This window comes from Sebastes fasciatus, chromosome 18, assembly GCF_043250625.1.
Source record: "Sebastes fasciatus isolate fSebFas1 chromosome 18, fSebFas1.pri, whole genome shotgun sequence".
NCBI lineage: Eukaryota > Metazoa > Chordata > Actinopteri > Perciformes > Sebastidae > Sebastes > Sebastes fasciatus.
In genome coordinates this window covers 21,301,337-21,325,830 of record NC_133812.1, presented here as the reverse complement: position 1 = coordinate 21,325,830, position 24,494 = coordinate 21,301,337, and the positions used below count along the sequence as shown (strand labels likewise).

Below are 24,494 nucleotides of genomic sequence, written 5' to 3'. Positions count from 1 at the left end.
CCATGACTAAGATGAGACGACAGCGAGACGGTACCGACGCCATTAAACACTAACGGTGACGATATCAAACGTGCAATATCGTTGACGAAATAAGACGAGACTAAAATGTAGTTTAAAAACATGAACCAAAATCTCACACGCTGCAGCAGCGGCGATCAGTCCGTCTCTGTCCATCATGTGTCACAACTCAATCCTGACAATTGTGCTACTATAATGCATAAAGTTTAATGGTTTGTGGGTCGGGTTCAGGTGGTTGAGTAACGCATATTGTTACAAGTTGGAAGGCGCAGATTGGCTCTTATAACGGACCGGTGGGTGCGACTGAAACGTGCATCATTAATGATCAGTCAGGAGGACTCAAACTAACTGCAAAGCTGCATTATTAATCATTCAACCTGTTTTTCATCAGATAATGATATGATAAAATTTGAAATAAGTTTACTAAAATGACAGAAATGTTCAATATAATCTGATGACTAAACAGGACTAAGATTAAATATAAAAAAAATAGCTGACAACATTAAGAGAGAAAACATTTTGATTAAAATCAAATTACTTTTTGGTGACTAAAACTATAAAGGAAAGAAATGACTAAATGTGACTAAAACTAATAAGAATTTTCGTTTTAAGACTAAGACTAAATATCTAAAATAGCTGCCACAATGAACACTGCTCTACCTACCGTCAGAGGTCTTGAGCACCACCGTCTTGCTGTACGGTCCCACACCGATGGCATTGTAGGCTTTCACCCTGGCATTGTAGGAGCTGTTGAAATGGAGGCCGTCCACCGTGCACACCGTCTCTTTCCCCACATACACCTCCTGAGGGCACACACACATTTCAGTAGCATCGTTACTAATACAGATTTTTGCACTTGTATGTTTGCTGCTTAAACACGCAAGATGTATACATGGACTCAAGTATTAGTAAAGAGCATATTTACTGATGGCACACATATAACACACACACACACACACACACACTACCATCTGGCTTCAGTCAGAGATGAGCAGCATATGGATAATTAATAATAAAATAAAAAAAAGAAAGACTGGCTACAGAAGAGACATCACAGTCTTGTACTTTGTTTTGCACGCATTACGAATTATAACTCAGTAGGGCTGTCAAAATTGGCCAATTGAGTATTTGTTCTCAAAAAACACATTTGAACTATTTGAATATCTAGCGTCTGCACCCCCCAAAGCAAACAACCGGCCATGTACTCAGCCAATCGTCCAACCCTAATCTATACGATACTTCTAAATAAGGTGGGAGGTGGCTGGAGGGAGATCACCAGAAAGTGTCCTTCTTTACTGTTGGCTATATTGTATTTCATTTCCAGTAAATATCACAATATAAAACGTGTGTTTTCTGTTTCAAAAGTACATACATTGGAAGACAGCAATTACTCATCTCACCCATTCCAGTTCAGAATATAGGTTGACAGCCCTTTAACTGTTGTGTGTTAGGTGTGTGTTTTAGTGAGGCACCGACCCTGTACTGTCCTCCGTTGCCGTCGTCTAGCTCCAGGATGTAGCCCTCGATGGGGCTGGCGGGAGGCGCAGTTACCCTCCAGGCCAGCGTTGCGCTGTTGTTCCTGGTGCAGCACTTCTCCAGCTGCAGGATTGGAGCCGCCGGCACCGAGGGTCCAGACTCCACTGTGGGGAGAAATAGATGGATGAGACGTACAGATTGTAATCGGGGGGGGGGATGGGGAGGAGGTGACAGGGTGGATGGATGAAGACGAACAGGGTGATGTCGTCGGCTTGCTGGTTGCCTTTAAACAAACTGAAGGGAGAGAAACAGGAGCTTTAATTTGGATCTAGTGGGGGATAAAAATACAAAATATAGAGAGTGATAGAGCTCCGGGTTCATTTACAGGGCAACAGCTGGGATTCAGTGGAGGTTTTAAGTAGGTCATGTGAGGACCTCACACATTTATAGAGGTAGTAGTGCTAGTGGTGCATAGGGTTAGACCGATATAAGCTTCAAAGACTAGTGGATATTGTGTAATTGAAGCTACCAGCAGCAAGTATCTGAAGACTACTTGGCTTATTTCTTTCCAGAAAGTTACTGGTTGATGTGGGAAAACCTCTCAAATGATATGTAGACTGTCTTTAGATTTAAACCAAGTGAAAAGACAGACTGAGGACATGATTCTTGGCTGGTTAAAGAAGTCAAGAAATAGATGAACCAGCATCAAATCAAAGAGATTTTTCTAATAAAAAAGACATATCTGTCTAACCCTGGTGGAGGTAAGACTTCGGTAAGACCAAACAGGACAAAACTGCATTCCAAAAAGGAGCTGAAAACAAAAACACACAAACAACAAAAACAGGGTAAAAATAACCACAAGTGGAGATCTCAGGGTGATGAAGTCTGCCTCATTCATCATTTAATTATTTGTTATCTGATCTCTCTGGACCAAAATAAGAGCAGTGAAGACACAGAGGAGAGGCAGCAGTCATGACAGAGGGAACAACATAGCAGGATCAATGGGATATACACAGTACATGTATCAAATCAGTTTATCAATATCAGTATTTAATTGCAATATGTTTCACAGCATTTGTAGCCAAAGTAGTTCTTTGATCCATCAATACAGTATAACATGAATTATATATTTAAATAAAAGTAAACATTATTTAATTTTTTTTATATCATACTTGCATATATATATACATATATTTAACACTTAATAGATCCCACTTCTTAGCATTTTGTATTTACGTATTTGCACTGTGGTTATATGTTACATATTGCACGTCTTACTGCAAATATTTGTACATATTTCTTATATTCTCATTTCTTATTTATAATTGTATAACTTATATTTCTTTACATATATTGTATTTATATTGTAGCATTATGTACAATATTTACATGTTACATACTCCTTTATTTCTATTTTCTGACATTTCTTTATTTTTATATAACGCCCCCCCAGGGATCAATAAAGTATTTCTGATTCTGATTATTTCATAATTTGTGTTCATTCGCTTTGTAGCAGGATGTTTTTGTATGTTATGCTTTAAATCCATATTGTTTCACATATTTTGCTGAATATTTATTACATTCAAGTATTTATTTTATACAATAATTCAATAACTAGAATCATTCTGCCGTGTTTTACTCAATATATTTTCTCAGTCAGCGAAAATAGATTTTGGGAGGATCATGTTTAATACACATTTCCTCTGATTATATTTACATCCTGTGTTTTGCATTACTACAATGCAATAATGAAAAGTTTGAATGCTTTATTTCTAGAAAAAAAAAAGTTAAAAGTAAAATAATTAGCATGGGAAACAGAGAAGTACTTCAGGCAACAAATTTCTGTAACTTTATTTGGAAACTTTGTGTTCCAGTGTTCCAGTGAATGCAGCACTATTCTGCAGATGTGCTGTTCATTGGAGAGGAGCTGGAAAACAAAAACCATGCAGAGGAAAGAGACCAGATAGACGCTGTGGGACAAAAAAGACCGGTGAGTTTCCAACCAGAATCTGGGCTGAGGGACGAGGAAGGAGTGACGAAATAAATTCAAGGAGGGAAAACAGAGGTTCACTGTGAAAAGTCTCTGAAATACCTCCTGGGCTCTCTGTCTCCAGCTCAGCCTCACCACTGTCTGCTGCCTGCATTTGTTTCAAAAACGGATTCTCCTGCACATCTGGAAATATGACGTTGGTTTGGATGTTTTAAAACAAGACAGAAGATGGCATGTAAAGCAGCATAAAGCATTTTACGCGTCATTAATTGCCTAATAATTGCCTGGCAAAAACAATGTCATCTGGTAATTACATGGGAAAAAGAGACACATGTCTGAAGTGTTTATAAGCAGTTGTTGATTTACAGAGGACATCAAGACCTACTTAAAAACACGTGATCCAGAGCAACTCATTCAGTTCAGATAACCAATGAGAACGTATAATGAAGGAGAATAATTTCAGGCTACTTTGTGAACCCGAACACCTCCTACACCGTATTACTGCTCAGGATGTCAAAGACTAAAATTCAAAGACATGAAATCAAATGCTACATCTTTAAACTCTTTGTTCTGGATGATCAGTGGGATGTGAAGGAGAAACGTACAGATTGGTTTCATGTCGACGGCCTTAAAGAACAAAGGAGGGACGACCAAAGACCCTCCTCTACTTACAAACCTACTCGGATTCGCTTGACTGGAGATCAAATTAGAGGAAGTCTCCTTCAAGTACGACTCAATCACGGCCATGACATTGAAATATTTGTACTGTATCTCAATGCGTTTGAATAAATACTGTATCATTAAGTAAACAAAATATTGCATGTAATGTAAAGTCAAAAGAATAATGAGCATTATTTAGTATTTTACCAAGGTTGAATCTGCAAAGGAAAACACCTGGGCTTTACTGCCCCGGTGGAGCCGTATCAAAATAAATTATGCATGCATGATTACATATTTAATGTACATTAACAATACATCTGGGGAATCTCTAAGACTGCAGCAGAACTACTATTAAGGACGCTGTGTTTACTCATGCACGCCAACTGGTTGCTGGGTAGCAACACCCAATGAATAGCTAATCAGATGTGTACATTGTTGTACAACTTGAAGAAACCTCAGAAGGGAAGAGCGACGAAAAACTAAATGTTTATTGGCCATCAAATATATCATCAAGGGGCTTTTCTTTTTTTGCTTCAGGTCAAGGATGTCAAGTTGATTTATTTATAGGGCCTGCTTAAAGGTGCACTCCGCTGATTTTACACATGAAGTATAGTTTACTCGTCATGAGGAGTACTACTCAGCCACTGACAACAGCTTTATGAAGTCTCCTGTGACTCAAGAGGAAGCTTTTAAAAGGAGAAAAATAAGCTATGGATGTTTACAAAGCAGGTCTAATGCTGCATAAACGCAATGTCAGCAGTAAGGGAAGAACAGTTATTCTGACTTGGGAGCGTTCAATCACTATTCCTTATCTTTTGCGGGGTTACATCTTTGAAGCGGTTTGTTAACTAGTGAAACCAGTTACAAACTGTATATAGCTCCTTTAAAATTAACTGAATCGATTACATTAGTGTTCATTTTGAGTTTAATTTTATAAGCGGTTTGTTGACACTTAAGCCCCATTTATACTCCCGAACGGACCCATACACGGACAACTGCGGACATCACGGACGCATAGTAGTTCTGTTTATACTGTCCCCTTGGAGAACGTGCTCCACACGTGCGCAGTAGATCGCTACGCTACCACTTGTAGGGTAGTGGCTGCAACAAATGAATGCCTGCACAGAGCCTACGCGTACATCCTCTGATGATGAAATTTACGTCGCACCGACCACAGCGTAACCTCGCATACCCAGAAGGTATAACTTTGGCGTTAAGAGTATGAGGTTCTTTTCACCAAGTGAAAGATATCGTCACAATTGAGTTGCATTATGGGAAATGTAGTATCCAGTGTTCTGCGCTTGAGCCATACTATGGACTATATAAGTCAGGATATCTCAGCCTCAGTTACATTGATTTTGACCGTTCTTTTTCAATCCATCTCTCGTCAGACCTCCATCTTTATGAGCACAATACTAAATCGATGGAGTACTCCTTTACATACAACAAATGTTAATACAGAAAAGTTAGAAATACAATTGGTTAATGAAAAAAATGGAACATAACAAAGGGCATATTGCACAGAAACACAGTGAATGATATATAGTCTAAGTGATCGTGTAGTCGTGACTCAAATGTAGTTGTAAAATGGGTGTTAAAAACTACCAATTGAATAGGAAGTGTGTGGCTTTGTGTGTTCACCTTTGCCCTGGCAGAAGTCCAGCTGCAGGATGGTCTGCAGCAGCGCGTCAGTGTTGAGGGTGAGGTCAAACTCAGGGCCTACTTTTGGCTCCAGGGCCGCTTTCACCCACTGGTCCTGAGACGATGTGACCCGCTTGATCAGAGCATCTGAGATCTGCAGACACAGTGATTGACGATAAGCATGTGAAAAGACGTGTACAGTCAAGCAAACACAGGAAATGAGAGCATCTGCAGGGATGTGATACCCGCCCTGCATACAGAACAGCCTCTCCGGTCTGGGATCTGTTCCATTAGCCTGGCTTCATTACATTGTGTCTGACAAGTGAAACGAGGCAGGCATTAGTGCAGTTCAAATATTTAAGGCTAAGAATTAGACCCCTCTTATGTGCTAGTAAGAGCCTCACTGCCTTAGGGGACAAAAGTGAATACATTACATTTAACTACTCTTATCTGCAAAAAAAAAATGTGATGCAAGCTTCTTGAAAACATGAGCAGAGTATTTGGAGATTAATCCTCGAGCATTACAACGCAACATGCTTCATTTAGCTTCATTTTTCCACTTCACATCAGTTGAGGAACATTTGTAAATATGTTCCTCAACTGATGTGAAGTGAAAAAACACTGATATCAACCTTTGATTCCTTAAGAGACTCTAGTTACGATTTAGACGCCGGCAACCATAAAGAACCACATAATCAATACATTATGAAATATTCAGATGAAATGGAAGCAAGGGGATGTGTGTGTGTGTGTGTGTGTGTGTGTGTGTGTGTGTGTGTGTGTGTGTGTGTGTGTGTGTGTGTGTGTGTGTGTGTGTGTGCGTGTGCGTGCGTGTGTGTGTGTGTGTGTGTGTCCCTCAGGAGTGTCTTTTGATCTTTATTTCATCTCTCCCTTTCACCTTATACTCTATTTCTCTCTTGCTGTCTTTCTCCAGGAAGAGAAATGATTCATAACCAGAAGAAGAGACGCTAGAATTTCATCTCATCTCATCTCATCTCATTCAATAGAAATCAATACAGCCATAAACGTAGCTAAAGGGGTTGGAGAAGTTTAAAAGACCATGTGTTCTTTCTATATTTCTTCTTCTTTGCTATTTAACCCTTGTGTTTATTTGATATTGGCTGTGTGGGCTTCGTCACACACCACCGCTGTCTGTGTAAAAACAACAAATATAACAAGGCAAAAGTGAGCATGGCTCACATACCCCCGTGCACTGCTTGACCCCCACTAAAGTAGGGCCAAAGGTTTTGCCCTTTTGGAAAAATTTCAACAATTTTGGGCACCCTGGACTTCTAACCCCCCAAAAGGCACAACTAGGCCACACTGTCAACCATCATACCAAATTTGAAGGTCCTAAGGTAAGAGTTCTGCACCGGAAACGAAAGTGTGACTGATTAAAACCCAGTATGTAGTATTGAAGTGATAAGTCATTTTTCTGGTTCTATGCATGTTCTTCCCGTTTATGTTTTTATTATGCTTTATTAATTTGTATATGTTGTATTGTTCTTTTACCACTGTGCAGCACTTTGGTCAAATTTTGTTGTTTTTAATGTGCTCTATAAATAAACTCAACTTGAAACTTAACCCTTCCTGATGCCACAAACAGGGCTCGCACATTTGATGAAGGTGTAAATGACCATAAACCGTAGTTATTATACTAAATTAGGAAATATTGTTATTTAATTATATGAGCTATGCATGAACAAATATACTGTATATTCCTATTGTTTGTCAAAACATAATCCAAATAAATATAAATGTACAGTATGCTATTGTACATTGTCATGTTAGTTACAGTATGTTTGTGTAATTTCGACCCCACAGAGATATAAAACTCCAATAAGAGAAATCCAAATAGATTTATTTGGGATTTGGAGGGTGAAGTGCTGCATAAAAAGTCCTGTCAACACTGATCACTACTACAGAGCAAATAAAAATTCATTGTATTTAACCATTTTTTTTACAGCCGTCATGAAGTATGGAGCTGATAAAACAATATAAAGTGTGTTTTTGAGGTGTTAAAGAGGGCTCCAGGACGCCAAACAGAACATTAAGGTTAAACCTTCATCCAAGCAGGTGCACATTTGACCTCTCACAGTTTGACCTAACAATACACGGATCAATAACTATTGATCAGCCATCTGAGCATCTGAGCCTGATAATTGAACATGTCGGGTCAATTAAAAATAGATCAGCTGCAGTATTAGGAAAGCAAATGTGATGCATCCTGTGCTGGTATGTGTGTTTGGTTTGTGTGTGTGTGAATGCAGGTGTGTGTGTGTGTGTTTGTGTGTGTGTGTGTGTGTGTTTGTATATGAATGTAGGAATGTGTGTGTGATGTTATTCTCAGTCTTCCTCCTCTGCCTGCGCAGTGTTTTTAGTGTTTCTAGTGTTTTTAGCTGTCTGCTTCACAAACATCAAAGGCTCCCTGCAAAGCTGATTTCTCCTCTTAAGCTCAAAGGAACAACGTTTCATGCTTCCTCATTTCTTTCAACTTTCACATTTACAATTTTGGTTGTAGATTTAAAAAAAAAAATGTACAGTAAGACCACATACTGTGTTTGCCTTGCCTCTGAACGTTAAGTCTTAACTTTAGTAGTTTCAAAAGAGAAGGATGCTGTTCGTTTATCTTTTTCATGATGATCAGCAATTCCCATAAATAGACTAACAGCAAGAATGAAATCGTCTTGCCACAGCCTGATATCGCAAATGCCTCTGTACCACACAACGCTACTTATTGTTATTTTATATCATTTTTAGAGCTGCAATGTTTTATCAATTAGTTGTCAACTATTAAATTATCACCAACTCTTTTGATAATCGATTAAGTCGTTAAGTCATTTTTTAAGAAAAGTCAAAGTCAAAGTTCTCTAATTCCAGCTTCTTAAATGTGAATATTTTCTGGTTTCTTTACTCCTCTATGACAGTAAACTGAATATCTTTGAGTTGTGGACAAAACAAGACATTTGAGGACGTCATCTTGGGCTTTGAGAAACACTGATCCACATTTTTCACAATTTTCTGACATTTTATAGACCAAACAACTAATCGATTAATCGAGAAAATAATTGACAGAATAATTGACAATGAAAATAATCATTCGATTGGACTGGATTTGATAAAAGTGTTTCTTTATCCAGTTGCTGTGTGAGTCATGAAGATGCCACGAACATGAACACTCATACAATCTCTCACACACACACACAGTGGGTCGGTTACCTGGAGGAATCCACTGGGGTCGTTCTCTTTGAGGACTTCCAGGCAGTACTCCATCATGCCGGTGGTCTGACGGAGCTTCATGGTGCAGTGGGTGATCTGGTCGCGCACCACCTGAGACAAAGACAGAGAAATTTGTTGTTAAAAGTTATGTCATAGAGCAGAGCTTCTGTAATGTTGTCAATGCGTTAACTAAAGTGCAGAGAAAGCAAAGTACTTGAAATACAAGCCAGTTAATTTTTTGACCACCTGCTCCTCTAGACACTGTCCTCTAAAGCGTGTGAGTGCTGCAGACACACAGACGGCCCCGCTGTCTCACATCGACGCAACTCACGGCTCGTGGTAAAACACTGTCATTCTTCAAGTCCCACAACTAATAAAATGCGGTATCGTACCATTTTTAACAGCAGGGTATTACGATACCTTTGTAGAATCGGTATACCGTGCAACACTACTGCCAGCATGACTGTGTGATTCCATACCTGAAAGACATCTTTCAAAATCCCTTAGTATTCCTGTCACACCATCACCAGTAAGCCTGTTTCAACGTCTTTTACTTCAGATTAAGCTGAGGTGAGTATTTTATAGAAACACATTATCAGCCATTACCAGACAAATGTGACTTTCTTCTCACTCTGTAGCTCTTTGAATATCTCTCTCTCTCACATCACACACACATCACACACACATCACACGCTATCTGCTGGCTGAACTCTGAGCAGCAGGGAAATGAGATTTGGACGGGTGTCACAACCAGTCGTTCACGGCTAATTGAAACTCAGCGAACTGTCACCGCCTCATTAGCCTTTTGTTTGCATTTAATAATACCTGCACCACATTTCAACTAATCAAGAGATCTTTAATTATCTGCTCAAACTACAACAGATACATGTATATAATATGTACTGTACATGTACGTGACCAATACATCAACTTGTAAAAGGATAGAACAAGAGATTAGACAGAAACCGTCGTGTGATGTTGGTGAATCCAAGATAATTAATTACACCGTTAACCAACGGCCGCCTAAATGAATCAGAGAGTTAATTAGACAGAGTCTTGGAAATTAGGCCCCTCGGTCATTTGATCACAGTTAATTATTCACCTGTCAACTGCTGTATGAACGGAAATATGAAGAGCATGAAGAGTCAACTGAAAGAGGATCAAAACCATCTACGATCTGAGCTGAAGATGTGGAGATATGGAGTGTGTGATGAAGAAAACAGCAGAAATATCAGATGGAAACTGGTTGAAAACATTTTCATAAACTCCCTAAATACATTCTAATGCCTGACATGTTCGACCTCTTATATCACTGTGTGAAAAGCAGCTTAAAACCCACCTGTTCCGACTTGCGTTTGCCAAGTTTGATTTATTTTGATCTTTTTCTTATCTCCCATTTTATTCTACTTATTATCTTGCTTTTCTATTTTATTGTGTAGCACTTTATGATGTCTGATCTGGAAAGGTGGTATCTAAATAAATAGGGCTGTCAAAGTTAACGTGATAATACGTTAATTTTAATTTGTTTTAACGCCATTAATTTCTTTAACACATTATCTCAACTCAGGATTTTTAGGTTGTAGCACGTTATCGTCATTACCGGTATATTGGGACACCCCTTTTAGTTGTTTGTGTGTGAAAAGGTTTGGTTTAGAGTCAGATGTCTTGGGTTTTGTTCAAGGATTTAGGATTAGGACGGTTAAAGAATTAATCAAAGGTCAATGAGAGGTCATTAAAGGGACTGTTTGTAACTTTTTAAGCGTATAAATGTAGCGGGTCGGCACACATGCGCATTCGCAAATGCGCGCTCGCGTGTGGCCGGAGCCTCGTCTCCACTGCCTGCTCTCCTTCACTCAGACGGTGCGCGCGTCCTCGCTGTCTCGCTCCACCTCTAGACGTGAACGCGCGCTCACTACACACTGCAGAAGAGTTAGTTTAGCTCTGAGAATATCTAGTGCAGAAATAAATGCTGCAGCTCCTCCAGACCAACAGAGGTTTTCCGTGTCTTGTGAAGTGACGGGGCTCCTCAACGAGTTACGTTACCGTCTCGTTACCGACCGGGTGCCGGTGTCTTCGGCTGCCGGCTGCGGTCGGGAGGCGATAACGTAACTCGTTGAGGAGCCCCGCTGCTGAAGCCTGCGCTGAGCAGGAAAAGCCAACACTAGGATCAGCATTGATTCATGGAGAGACCTTCGTCTGATCAGCTAACATTACTGCCAAGCAGCTGAAATATAGAGTGATATTGTGGTTTTAGCTGACGTCTGTCGCCTCACTGTTTTGAGCGATGCTCGTCCATGTCTATTTAGAGCGAGCACGAGTTCGACGCTGACTTTCGTTGATTTCAAGGCCACAGGTGTCGCTGTTAAGTCTTACAAATAGTCCCTTTAAATGGGAAGAGAATTGTAGAAATCATGTATTTGTGTGGCTATATATCACATTAACACTGTCGTGCAGCTGGAATTCACCTATAGCCAAACACACACACAAACACTCAAATTATTTACCAGGAGAAAATTTACTTTTCAATTCAGGTTGGCTAAAACCCCGCTCTTATCTCCTGAGTAAACAAGGAGGAGTGTGAAGCGTGAAGCCTGAGTAAATCTCAGCGTTATTTCAATTTCCTTGTGTCCCGCTGAGATGTGCCGTCAGCTCCCTCCCACGCGCTCCTGCAGGCTTTTTCAATATGTTCCACATGCATCTGAAATGAATTTGAGGGTGTGAATACTGGAAACATGTTAATGCAAACCCAGATTCGAGATACCAGACACACTGGTCTGCTAACATGACTCACAGCCTCTTCATCACACTCTGAGCCACGTTTCAGTTCAGGCTGGAGCAATATTTTGGGTTGATATTGTCCATTTTTGGTTTTTGGAGCGCACATGCACAGTGTTTATGTTGGCATGGTGGCTTTATATACAGTATTAAGTGGGGTAGAATGGTAAGTTTTGTTTTGAATGAAATGTTGCTTTAAAACTGATGCTTAAATGTGCAGTTTGGTCAAATTTAAAGACACAGCATAAAACTGTCAAGTTTGATCTAAAAAGAAGAAGAAAAAAAATCAGAATTGGCTTCTGGCTTCAATAACCGAGATCGGATGAACTTTAATCTCATTCATAGAAGGACTCAGTCACACACTCATCTGTATGAGTAGGAGAGAAGTGAATATTAATCCATAAAACCGCTGGATTATGGCTGAGACTACAGTATGTGTGTGTGTGTTTCTGTGGGTGCGCTCTTGAATGTGTATCTTTGTGACGACAAAGTAAAGTAAACCTTCAGGAACGTGGAAAGTGAGGACATTTGGGGAAAATTAGGACATTTTAACTGGTCTGTTTGAGGGTCAAGACTTGGTTCTAGTGTTAAGGTTTGAATTAGATTTAGGTAGTTAAGGATTTGCGTTAGGTTCCCTGTCGGCTAGGTAATTAAAAGAGTTCTCCACAGATTTCACTTTGCACTCCGATAACATTCATGATGCACGTGTGTCACCTACTGCATGAGAACAATCTAGACTGATCTGAAGCTTCAAATTATAATGACCCTTAATGAGTTTAAAACTATGGTAAAATCTATTAAGTCCAGGATGTCAGTGTGCAATGTTTTATAGGATAAGTTTCAATATTACTCAATTCTATGTGCTTTTATGTTGTTTATATTAATTGTTGAAACTATGTTGCTGCTATTGTTGGCCAGGTCTCCCTTGATCTCACTGAGACAAACCCAGTTAAAAGGCTAAATAAAATGATTGTAAATACTTACAAATGTGATTACAAAACACAAATGTACTGTACAAACCAGCCACATACACGTACCAACACAGACAAATATACAGTAGTGAGTATTTCTGTCTGTTCTTTGAAAGAGGAAACCAAAATATGTCGCTTTTAAGGGATTAAGCTTCAGGCTTTGGTGATATTTAGCAACATCTGCCTTTCTTGGTGTAGACACAGTCTTTAGATTTTTCATGTTGTTGTGGTTTTGTGTCGAGCCAAAGCTGTGCTGTATCTACAAAATCTGATTAAAAGGCTTGTAAGTGCTTTTGGAAAAAAAAAAAAAGGAGAGGACAAAGGTTGAGTTCACAGACCGAATGTATGAAGATCCACTGAAACAGATCATCTTTTTAAAGCCTGCTCCTGCCACTGGCACTACTAAATGACAAACAGTTGTGCTTTCTTGCAACTGCAGTTACATAACTCACATTTAGTTTGAAGCCGTCAAAGAACAAACACAAGCTGAGTTCAGTCTCATAATTAATATATGGAAAAGTTTTATAGTGTTTTCTATTGTTGAGTCGTGAAATATAATCTAATACTATTTTGCCAAATTGTGAAGTAGTTTGCAGGTTTTAGAGGAATGTGGGTGTTGCGATAGAGATACGAAGCTACAGTAAAATACATATACATGCAGCGCACCAGCTCTGATAAACACAGCTTTGAGTTCTTATTGAACTGCTCTGTTCTCAGCATCCCATAAAACTGTAGAGCAGCATCAGTCTGTGCATCTCGTGCTGATCTTGAGAAGGTCATGCATACTTTTATACAGTAGCATTGTATTCAGTGTTAAGTCAAAAACAATCTTGTGTTTACAGTTTGTACAAAAAACAGCTGCTCAGCTTTTATCAAATTCAGAGAGTCTGTTTTATAGATGATTGTAAGATTTAGCTGGTTATATTTAAAGCACTTCAAGGACTGCTGCTAGTTATATTGCTGCTCTACTACGAGCCAGAGCGCTTCAGATCTTCTGCTGGCTGTTCCCAAGTCACGGCTCGAGATCGGATTTATGTAGTCAGCTCTGGAGCTCCCTACCTGAAGATCTGAGGTTCGCAGAATCAGTGACATCTTTTAAATTGCTTATTATTTTACCAGGACATTCCCATTGAGATTTAAAATCTGTTTTTCAAGGGAGTCATGTCGAAGATGGGAGCATAAAAAGCACAAACAACAAACTTAAAACAAAACAGCAAATTACATCAAACAATGAATTAATCGTGTCCTCCAGTAACAGGAAATGTACATTCAGTGGTCAAATAGTCCTCAATCCTGTATTTAAAATCTTCCATGCTTATAAAATGATCCAGTTTAAAATAATAGAAATAATAATAATTAGTTCCGCAATGGGTTTATTTGTTCATTTTACTGTTTTTATCTTATTTTTGGGTAATTATTAGTACTTTTATTTGATGAATTTAATTTAATCGTGGTTATGATTTGTTTTTCTCATGTAAAGCACTTTGGAACGCTGTTTCAAAGACTTCTATATAAATAAAGTTAATTATTAATATTATTATAAATGTATAATACCTCCTTGTTTTGTTTACTCATTCATGTTTTTTAATCTGTCTCTTATCTATGTTGTCAGCCAAATCTTTAATTGCTAGTAAATCATAATCAATGCTGGATGTTTGATACAACAGATTTAAATCAGCTGCTTTATGTGGCTCACAATCTTTGGTTTTGGGCCAAAGCGTTTAAGCTGTTGTTTGTCTATTTTCTAACATGAATAGGAGCCTGTCGTTTTATCAGTTAGAGAGAAACAATGTGCTAAATATTTATTCATGTAAAAGCGTTTATCAGCCATCTACAAGCTGCTATTCTTCTCTTGTTCCAGCTCCGGCGCAGCCTCCAGCTCTTTGCCCTCTGGCTAAATCTCAATCCCCCGCCTGCAGATAATGACAACAGCTGTCCTCGGGGCTTCCGTCCAAACACCCCCCCCCCCCTCTTCCCTCCCCCGCCGCTAGCCAGACGGTCAGTCGGTCGGCGGGCACGTTGAGGCTGGGTAGGCGTCCATGTGATCCACTACGACTCAGGAAATCCCCAGCGGTGGATTTACAGAGGAGAGTCATAAACTACACTGCTAGTTGGAAATCGTTGGTTTAGGAGCCGAGACTGAGAGCATCTTTTTCTAATCAGCTTCTTACTATAAGCGACAAACTCTATTATCCTTCAAAATTAGAACAAACTAGACAGATTTTTTATTTGTGTTCTTCCTGTGCTTTTCTCACTAATTTGGCATAATGTATTTGAGAGGGGTGTCGGGTATTTTCATTTTCATGCACCAATCAAAATTTAACAGCATAAAAATCTGAAAAACCCAAATTTGTGACAGTTGTTAGTTAGTTGTTTTGTTAAGAGTATGTGAGTTATTAATATATAATTAAGGATGTTTATTTCTAACTTGATTATATAAATATTTAAATCAAAATATTTTATATATGAAACCAAGTTTTCAAAAGTTTTACATAACTGGTAAGATGTTTTTCCCAAAGATCTAGTGGACAATAACACATTCACATGGTTAATTCCCATGAATAGTTTCTTTTTTTTTCATCTACTCGTGATTTGCTGTTGTTGATATACTGAGACATACATGAAGAAGTGCTGGAATAGAAAGCCAGATTTCAATACAATTTCTTAAAATCAAATAACGTCAAATATGCTGCTTGCTTTAGGCAGGAAAAGGAAGAAAAGCGAATTTCTTTACTCGTCAGTAAAGAAATGAACTGATGAAGAAAGATGAGAGCTGTTTGCAGCACTGACAACGTGTCTTTGTACATGTTGAAAGGTTCCCTGAAAGGTCGGGTGGACACGCAGCTACACTCTAATAACACCTAAGAGCTCACCTTTAGCTTGTAGTCCTTCTCCTTGGCGACTTTGGTGAGCAGTTTGGCTTTCTGTCTGGTGAGCGCCTCGATCAGAGAGTCACACTGGGCCACGAGGCAAGCTTCGAACTCTACGCCGTTCTCCTGAAGAAACACACACACACACACACACACACAAACACACAATCAGGATAAGGGATAATGTACAGCAAATGTGTCATTATTGCAAGATAAACCCCGACAAGGTGATGCAGGACCCCGACGCAAAGCGGTCTTGCATCACCCTGAAGGGGTTTATTTCACAACAATGTACATTATTCCTCTTATTACACGGCTACCTACTTAAGAAATCAATCATTTGACACAAAAATGGTCCTCCAGAGTCCAAGATCAGAACTGCGTCTATAGCAACGGCCTGTTATCTACAGCATCGGTCTGCTATAAAGAAATAACAGACCGTAGAATGCTGTGATTGATGAATCAGAATAGAGTATTCAACAAAGCCGTGTAATAAGACGTCATATTGAATGGAACACTTTTGCCAAAATAAAGCTAGTTTAAGGCGTCCCAAAGTCACTCTCATTATGAGCGTATGAGCAGATAGAAATAATAATTAAATCAACACTGGGACTAAAATAGATCTGTTGGTGTATTTTTCTTCATTTAGCAGCACTGAGCTGCTCTGTGTTTGTTACTGATATGTTAATTTACCAAACAGATCTTGTTCTATTTTTGTTTCAATGATCGCACAAACATTAATATACAGCGTTAATTATTTCAATAGACTGCAGACAAAAATAAACATACATTATATTTACCATCTGTTTGTACAACTGTCACAATTTCCCCTCAAAACACACGGCCATATTATACATCATAAAAATACAGTATATATCCAGTTCATGGAGACATAAAGTACATGGACAAATGCAAAATGTAGAGCGACAAATTCGTTTTAACGCCACTAATTTCTTTAACACATTAACACAATCAGGCTCAGTTTTAAAGCGAGAGTGAAGATACTGGTATCATATGAAACTAGATAACAGAAGGAATCCATTGGGACCAATCATGTCATAGTAGCTTGTCAGGAAGGAGGCTAAATAACGCTCCAAAATTCCGCTAAATTTTGGCGAGGAAAAACTGCCATGGCGATTTTCAAAGGGGTCCCTTGACCTATGACCTCAAGATATGCGAGTGAAAATGGGTTCTATGGGTACCCACGAGTCTCCCCTTTACAGACATGCCCACTTTATGATAATTACATGCAGTTTGGGGCAAGTCATAGTCAAGTCAGCACACTGACACACTGACAGCTGTTGTTGCCTGTTGGGATTTGTTTATGCTAAATGCAGTACGTGTGAGAGTTTCTGGACAATATTTGTCCTTGTTTTGTGTTGTTAATTGATATCCAATAATAAATATATACATACATTTGCATAAAGCAGCATATTTGCACACTCCCATGTTGATAAGAGTATTAAATACTTGACAAATCTCCCTTTAATGTACATTTTGGACCGAAAAAATGTGTGATTAATTTGCGATTAAACATGATAACTATGGACAATCATGCTCGATTAAATATTTTAATTGATTGACAGCCCTAATCTAAACACAAACCTCAATGTTTCCCTGAACCTAACCAAATAATGTTTGTGCCGGAAGCTGACCAAACCTTAACCATGGCAGTATCGGATAAGAAAACGGACTGCAGGTCTGCGTGCAGTCGCTACAGTAGATGGCCGTTAATACAAGAAGAATCCACAAACGGATTTTTATCTCTTCATAGAGCCCACATGATGAGGAAATGAGTTCTTAGATAGTAGTGATTTACAATCACGCTTCGTCCACTGTGGGACACAGTTCAGATCTATAAGAGGATGAGTGCCGGAGATCTTTATTCGTCACTCCCACACTGCTCTTCCTCTTCATCCATCCATATCTCTCCCTCCTCTCAGACAGAGCAAAGTAGTGCAAAGACTTTTTTTTATTTAAATACAATCCTCTTCATTCTGCAGTAAGACTCTTAATGCCTGTTCACAGTGCTGTGGCTGGAGATATGACAGTGCAGACAGTGTGTGTATGTGTGTGTAAAAAGTGTGTGCATGACTGGCAGATGCTGCGCGAGAGATCAGCTGTCTGCAGGGAAAACACGCACATGTATACACACACACACTCCACACATTTGGCGGATATGGTTTGTTTTAGTTTAGTGAGTCAGTGGATTTACGTCCCTGCTGCACAGTGTGAGGAGGCCAAATGTGTCTCTATGACTGATTTATTTGGAGCTTATTACCCATTACTAGCAACCCCAAAGCAAAGAAATGTATTTAGTCTAGGAAAACACCAGTGCTGATGTAAATTATGTAAAGACCTCTACATGTGGAGGAAACTGATCGGACATGGATATCGGTTCTGGTACAATCTTGCACAGCCAGACCTTCATGGAGATCCTGAGGCTTTGAAACAACCACTTTCAGAAATGGTGCCTGAGCAAAATCAAGAGGTGTGTCCCAGTTCCACCTGCTAAACATCTGCATACCAGCTGGATACAGTGTGTACTATTTCATCTTTATAGTATTTATTTTTTGTATTTTGTGATTTCTTAAAAAAATATATTATATTTTCCTACAGATGTCCAGTAACACGTGTCAATTACCGTTTGATACATGCATAAAGTCTTTTCAAAACAAATTTCCATCTTCACAGGAAACAAAAGATTCTGATTTGGGTTTAAATAGCTAACGAAGGGGCGTAACTTAAGTACGGAAGTTACGTGACAAATAAATCCACGTTGACTTCTGGTTTCACACGGGACACCAACCCCGGTTTCCTGGGTGAAACGACCTCCTCCCTACGTGCCGTTTGTCGCTCTTTATACTTCATGATTGAGGATTACATGGAATACATACAAATTGTTTGTGTGGGATATATACGAATTACAGTGATTTCCTTTTCGTACTGTAGGTATAGCTACGAACGGTGTATGAAAACAGCCTGTGTACACACGACCACCACGAGCCAAAACAAATACAAAACAGAGGTCTGCCAAAGCAATATTATCTGCTGTTTTATGCCAAACCACTCCCCTCACTTTTGTTTTGCTGCATTGCATTTTGGGCTACTGAGGCTAATGTTTGTGGAGAAATTGGTACCTGATGACAAAAACATTTCATCAAACTTCAAACTATCTTGACATCCCATGACATCTTCTAATCTACAGTTGTACAGATAGTTACATATGGGATAAAGAAATGTATAAAGAGTATATTTCACACAGTGTTAAATGTACAGTGGTGTTACCTGTATCTGCTGTAGCATGTTCTTGAGTTGAACCAGGAACTCCTTGGCATCTTTAGCTTTGTCGGAGACACCGTTCAGGGCCTGGGAGATCTGGCACTGCAGACACACACAGAAAGAACATAACATAATTAAAATACATTATCAAAAAAGTTGGATTTTTCAGACAGCTTCAGTCTTCTTAAATAGTTTGGCGAGTATTATTTTTACTTTTTTTTACTACAAAAAGAGAAATACACATTTTTAGTCCAACCAAGTTCTCACAAACAATGAAATATGCTGCAACCAACCATGTGATAGTCCCAGATACAACTCTGAAAGCTCTAGACACTTTTCAAGACTTCATTTAGTAAAGAAAAATGTCAAACTTGTTCTTTAAATCCCTAGGAATCATTTCCCTAGACATGACACTACTGCCTCCATTTCTCTTGACTTGAGGAAGATAGACATGACATGTAGAGAAGAAGAAAAGGAAACCACCATACCAAATCAAAAGCTGAATAAATTCCAAACATGCCTATTTAGTTACTTCTGACGTTTGATTATGTAATCATTTAACCCAACAGACCATTCCCCCTAGATGCTCAGATTACGTCTGATCCTAGACCACAGCAAAATCGCTGGGCCGGGATTCCGCATTGTTTTAATAAAAGGGATTCACTTTATAATCTAGATTAGAGTCTAGAAAACACGTCACTTGTTACTCTCTTTATAGCAACACTTCAACACAAGGCAGAATTAAACTAGCAGGAATTAATATAAAAACAAATCCTAGACATTTGGTTCTCCTGATACACTGATGTGCAGCAAAGTCATCATAATAAAGAGCTAAAAATCCATTATATTATGAATATATTCATAATTACAACATTTCTTTTTTAATATATATTCGGCAAATATTTTGTCAGCAAGTGCTTTAATCTGAGCACTGAGTCTAATGCGTTTGACACTCTTTGATCCTCACTAAATTGTCTCCCTTTGCTCTCCTAAATGGAGCACATCCCCCTAATTTTCTAGCTAATTTCCATAGAGTAGCCATCGGGGACGTATCTTTACTATGTAAAATATTCTCTATATCACTATCAACAGCTGTTTGTACTGTTTAGATCATTTGCATGTTGAAAGATGAGCAACAGCACAGGAAATAGCGGCAAACAGGCAGCTAATATATCTCGGTCCTGCAGCTACTAGCGCAGATGAAATACTGGTGGTGTCGATCACAAACTATAAACAGGAGTTAATTAATATGTTTAACCCTCGGTGCTCCTTCTCTGCATATTTTAAAAAGGCATTTAAAAGTCTTTGAAGTCCAATAAAAAGAACTATGCTCTGATTATAGTCTCAGCGAGGGTCAGAGTCTGTGTGTGTGTGTGTGTGTGTGTGTGTGTGTGTGTGTGTGTGTGTGTGCATCAGTCACTGCTAAATAAGAAAAGACAGGACAAAGGAAACACACAGACTGTTACACACATGCCAAGCTGTGATGAATCTGCCTCACTATTGCCACACCCACATTTCCCACCTGCTCCTCTTTATCTGAACACGCACGTGGACAATATTTGTCATTGTTTTGTGTTGTTAATTGATTTCCAATAATAAATATACACATACATTTGCATAAAGCAAGAATATTTACCCACTCCCATGTTGATAAGAGTATTAAATACTTGACAAATCTCCCTTTAAGGTACATTTTTAAACAGATAAAAAAGTGATTCATTTGCAATTAGCAAAAAAATTAACATAAAATAATTCTCAAAAAACCTTAAGTAATGATCAATTCACCTTGTATTGGTGTTGATCATTATTAATTTCTTCCCTGTAACTATTCCCTTGGTTATGTTTGAAAGTAAATCTCCCATCACACACATAGAATGTACTGCATGCATAATCCCCTCTGCACATCTCTACAATAACCACTCCACCCCCACACCACACACACACCACACACCCACACACACACCCACACACACACACACACTGATCTTATCCCCGTCCATCCCTCTTCTATCCACGTGCTGTCCGGAGTCAGGAGGAGGGACATGTGGAGGTCATGGTTCACGAATCAACCCAACCCTTCTGTGGAGCTTCTCCCTGCTCCTCACCAAGAGGCCATCTGGCCCAGCAAGCTGTCTGGCCTCTGTGTGTGTCTGTGTGTGTGTGAGTTTGCGTGCCAAGATGCTAACAAGGGGATGACGGATGTGCCATACGAGGTCTGTCCTGCCACATCCCTCCTCTCTTGTTAGTTCTGTCTGGTTCTACATTCATTTAACTGCAGCGCTGCTCATCAGGTCAAAGCTGCATCCACCCACATGCCTGTCTGCTCCCTCATTTACTATAGCAAACCTCTTTTTATTCATTCATTGATTTTCTTAACCAACTAGTTCTCTTTCAGAGTGGTGGGGAGCTGGAGTCTATCCCAGCATGCATCGTGTGGAAGGCAGGCTGTATAGGGATTTAGTCAGAGTGGCCACATTAACATTAAAGTCTCTTTTACAAAGAGAGACCTGCATTAAACATTGTTACAACAACTAATACAACACAAACAACAGAACCAGAATAAGACAGCTGTCACACACCACAAAAGAGCAGAAGTAATCCCCAGTTAAGCTGCACATACAGGTACAAGCCTGTCTCCTAGACATGACGTTTATCTATAACTAATTTGCATTAGCAGATATGTTAAGAAGGAAATTTAACAACATCCAGGATGTATTTTTTTGACAAGCTGCAAAAACGCTGATACTGAATATATCAGTAAAATGTTAACTGACAACATATTTCATGTGTTTTCTGCCCAAATACCTTCTCTTAAAATACAACATCTGCTCTTTGCAAAAAAAGCATGATTAACATTTTTATAGTTACGTTTAGGCACTCTAGTACTTATATAGTTAGTACTATACCTTACTTTTAGGAGAAGGGACACTCAAATGTATGCCTTATGCTGGAATACCACTACAATGGAAACAGCAACACGCTACATTTTCAATGGAACCCCGGTGGCATAAAGCTAAAAACCGACACGCTACAAATAAAGTTGAGCTGGTCTTAACTTTTTTCAGCGCACCAGTGATGCTGTGAAGCGTTTCATTGGAGTTTTTGTTTCACCCTGTTCCATTCCGTCTAAAAAAATGCTAGTTAACAACATGACTACGTCAACAGTGACTCCGCGGCATGGCCACGCTTGGCCGTTTTGTTGCTTTTGTCGCTTGTAGTGTGAACTTTATGCATCAGAGGAACTACCCTCTGGCCTAGTCCACAAGTACACAGGTATTTTTGTAAATGGTATTTTTCCTCCTTCGTTCTCAAAAAAATCCCGACCACACAATTGGCTTCTCTGGTGTGAATCTCTGTCATCATCAGTTTTCATTCACTCACTCACTTGAGTAGGCCTATTTCTTTCTCCCTCCTTCTCTCACTCACTGAAGGTCCTTTCAAACACAACGCGATGCTGCCACCACTGCGCTCTGAAACCCGTTATTTCCAATGGCTTACGCCACGACAGCTTTTTGCTGCATCGAGCAAAGCCCAACTTTGGGTGCAGCGCGCACTGACAATATGCGCTGAACCCAGCGGCGAGCTCTCTTCCCCCAAAAAACGACATTTGGTGTAGCTGTATTGTTGTCCGGATGGAAACAGTAGGGCTTTTACACGCTGTACAGTACCAGAAACAGGTTGAGATAACAAAAAGGAAAAAAAGATGTGAACATTTATCATAAATTGGGAGAAATACGGGAGAATTGTGACCCTGAGAGGAAACCGGGAGAGGGCAATGAAAAACGAGAGTCTCCCGGGAAAATCAGGAGGGTTGGGGCTCTGATTTAAAAAAAATTCCATCCAGATGAAAACGCAAAAACACAATTGAAGCGCTGTCAAAGCCAGTGCGCAACTTTGGCCACACACACCAGCGACAGGGTCTGTGGGATAGTTGCATTGGATAAGTAGCAGTGACCTCTGTGGCGCATTCTGATGCCTCTGTTCTTCATTATAGCGGAAGAGTAACCGTACAACTACACATTTATGTTTAACCAAAAGTCTTGTTAGCAATGTTATTCAGTCACGCCCGCCGTTCATGGATGTATTTATGTCGCTGTTGCACGACACGTCGCCTCATTAGTGACGCCTCACAGAGGAGACAACGGCGCACACTCTGATGTAACAAGCCAAAAACTCAGTTCTCCCGGTCTACAGTATCTGAAAATCTTCACCCTGGAAAGAGTTTTACAAAAGCTCCTTTTTCAGTGATCTATAATGCTGTTTGGGTGTGGACGAAAGCCCAAAATGCATAGAAAAAGCTACATCTACAAAAATTCCCATGTATTGTATGTATAAGGCCTCACTTGTCTGGAACAGCAAGCAGGTTTTAACTATAGAGCTGCACAACTAAACACTGAGCCACATTTAATCATCCATTCATTCAAAATTCAGTCATTTTATCTCATCTCAATGCTCATCAGGTGTTGTTTTGGACACCCTGCTGCAATAATCTATTTATCTTTCATACTGGACCTGCAAACATGACATTTTCTGGTGTTGAATATGAAAATTAACTTTGTACTGCTGCACGTTTCTACCAAGAAAATAGGACCTATTGTTACACATAGCTGAATATAACCGCCTAACATTAATTTGCAGATAATTAGACTGTCCTGATGCTGAATGTGTCTCCACCGAGGCACCAAACTGCTCATGTGCTCTAATTAATTAGCTGTATTTGAACAGCTGTTTAAATAGATTACAGCACTGACCATAATGCTGTAGACATCCACACATTAAAGCTATTTATTTGTTCATTTGTTAACTTTAAAGAGGCCAAGTCTCCATCATCACAAAGTTGTTGTGTTTGTAGTAAAATATGTATTTGCTTTGAGATTATCCCTCAATGTGCTTTTCTTTGACCCACAAAACAATGCTATGAAGTTACTCCTTTAATCAACTAATGGCTTGTTGTTGTTGCCTTAGTCTTTCTTTTGTTAATGTATGTGATTAAAGGGTTATGAAGAAATAGTCAACATAACTTGTGCTGGATTGCATGCCATTTTACTTTTATTGAAAAATACATTCTCGGCTGATTTCTTCTGTAAAACGCTCCCAAAGCAACAATATAATGCAAAAACCTTTTGTGAGAAACAATAATTGGAGGTTTTAAAATAACCAATTCACAAGACACGTCTTCATACCAAGCCTGAATACAATGTCGACACAATACCCAGGTCTAAATTTGGCTTCAGTGACGATGCGTCAACCTACAGTAGAGCCCAGTAAAACTGTGTATGACAGTGTAGAAATGTGACAAGTCTGCCCTGCAGGAAGAGGACGAGCCGCTGAAGAGATTTGGAACAAAAGAGAAACGCAGAAACATGAGAAAACCATGCAGATGAAAAGGAAATTGAAAGCGAAAAACAACAAGAGATGATATCGACGCACCTGCAGAACAGAGCTGTACATTCACTCAGAAATCCAATTTCTTCCCTCCTTTGTTTCTTTTGTTCTCCTCCCCTTGACCTTTTTCAGCGTTTATTACTCCTCCAAACGGGAGTGTCATTTTTCTTTTTCCCGCTGTCAGCGCCCTTCAGCACTCCTCTCAGA

At 39.4% G+C, this 24,494-nt stretch overlaps 1 protein-coding gene across 3 annotated transcripts in view; it reads right to left on the bottom strand.

Moving 5' to 3' along the window:
* Window positions 1-24,494, bottom strand: part of trim67 (tripartite motif containing 67) — a 52,414-nt gene that overhangs the window by 7,138 nt on the left and 20,782 nt on the right. For 2 of the 3 annotated variants that reach the window (XM_074614791.1, XM_074614792.1), the window contains exons 2-7: window positions 18,909-19,004; window positions 15,624-15,746; window positions 9,005-9,115; window positions 5,786-5,939; window positions 1,495-1,658; window positions 683-821 (exon numbers count right to left, since the gene is read on the bottom strand). In XM_074614791.1, coding sequence (XP_074470892.1) covers window positions 683-821; window positions 1,495-1,658; window positions 5,786-5,939; window positions 9,005-9,115; window positions 15,624-15,746; window positions 18,909-19,004 — 787 coding nt within the window. Of the gene's footprint in view, window positions 1-682; window positions 822-1,494; window positions 1,659-3,586; window positions 3,668-5,785; window positions 5,940-9,004; window positions 9,116-15,623; window positions 15,747-18,908; window positions 19,005-24,494 lie in introns of all 3 variants that reach the window. The other variant, XM_074614793.1, reaches the window with a different exon arrangement.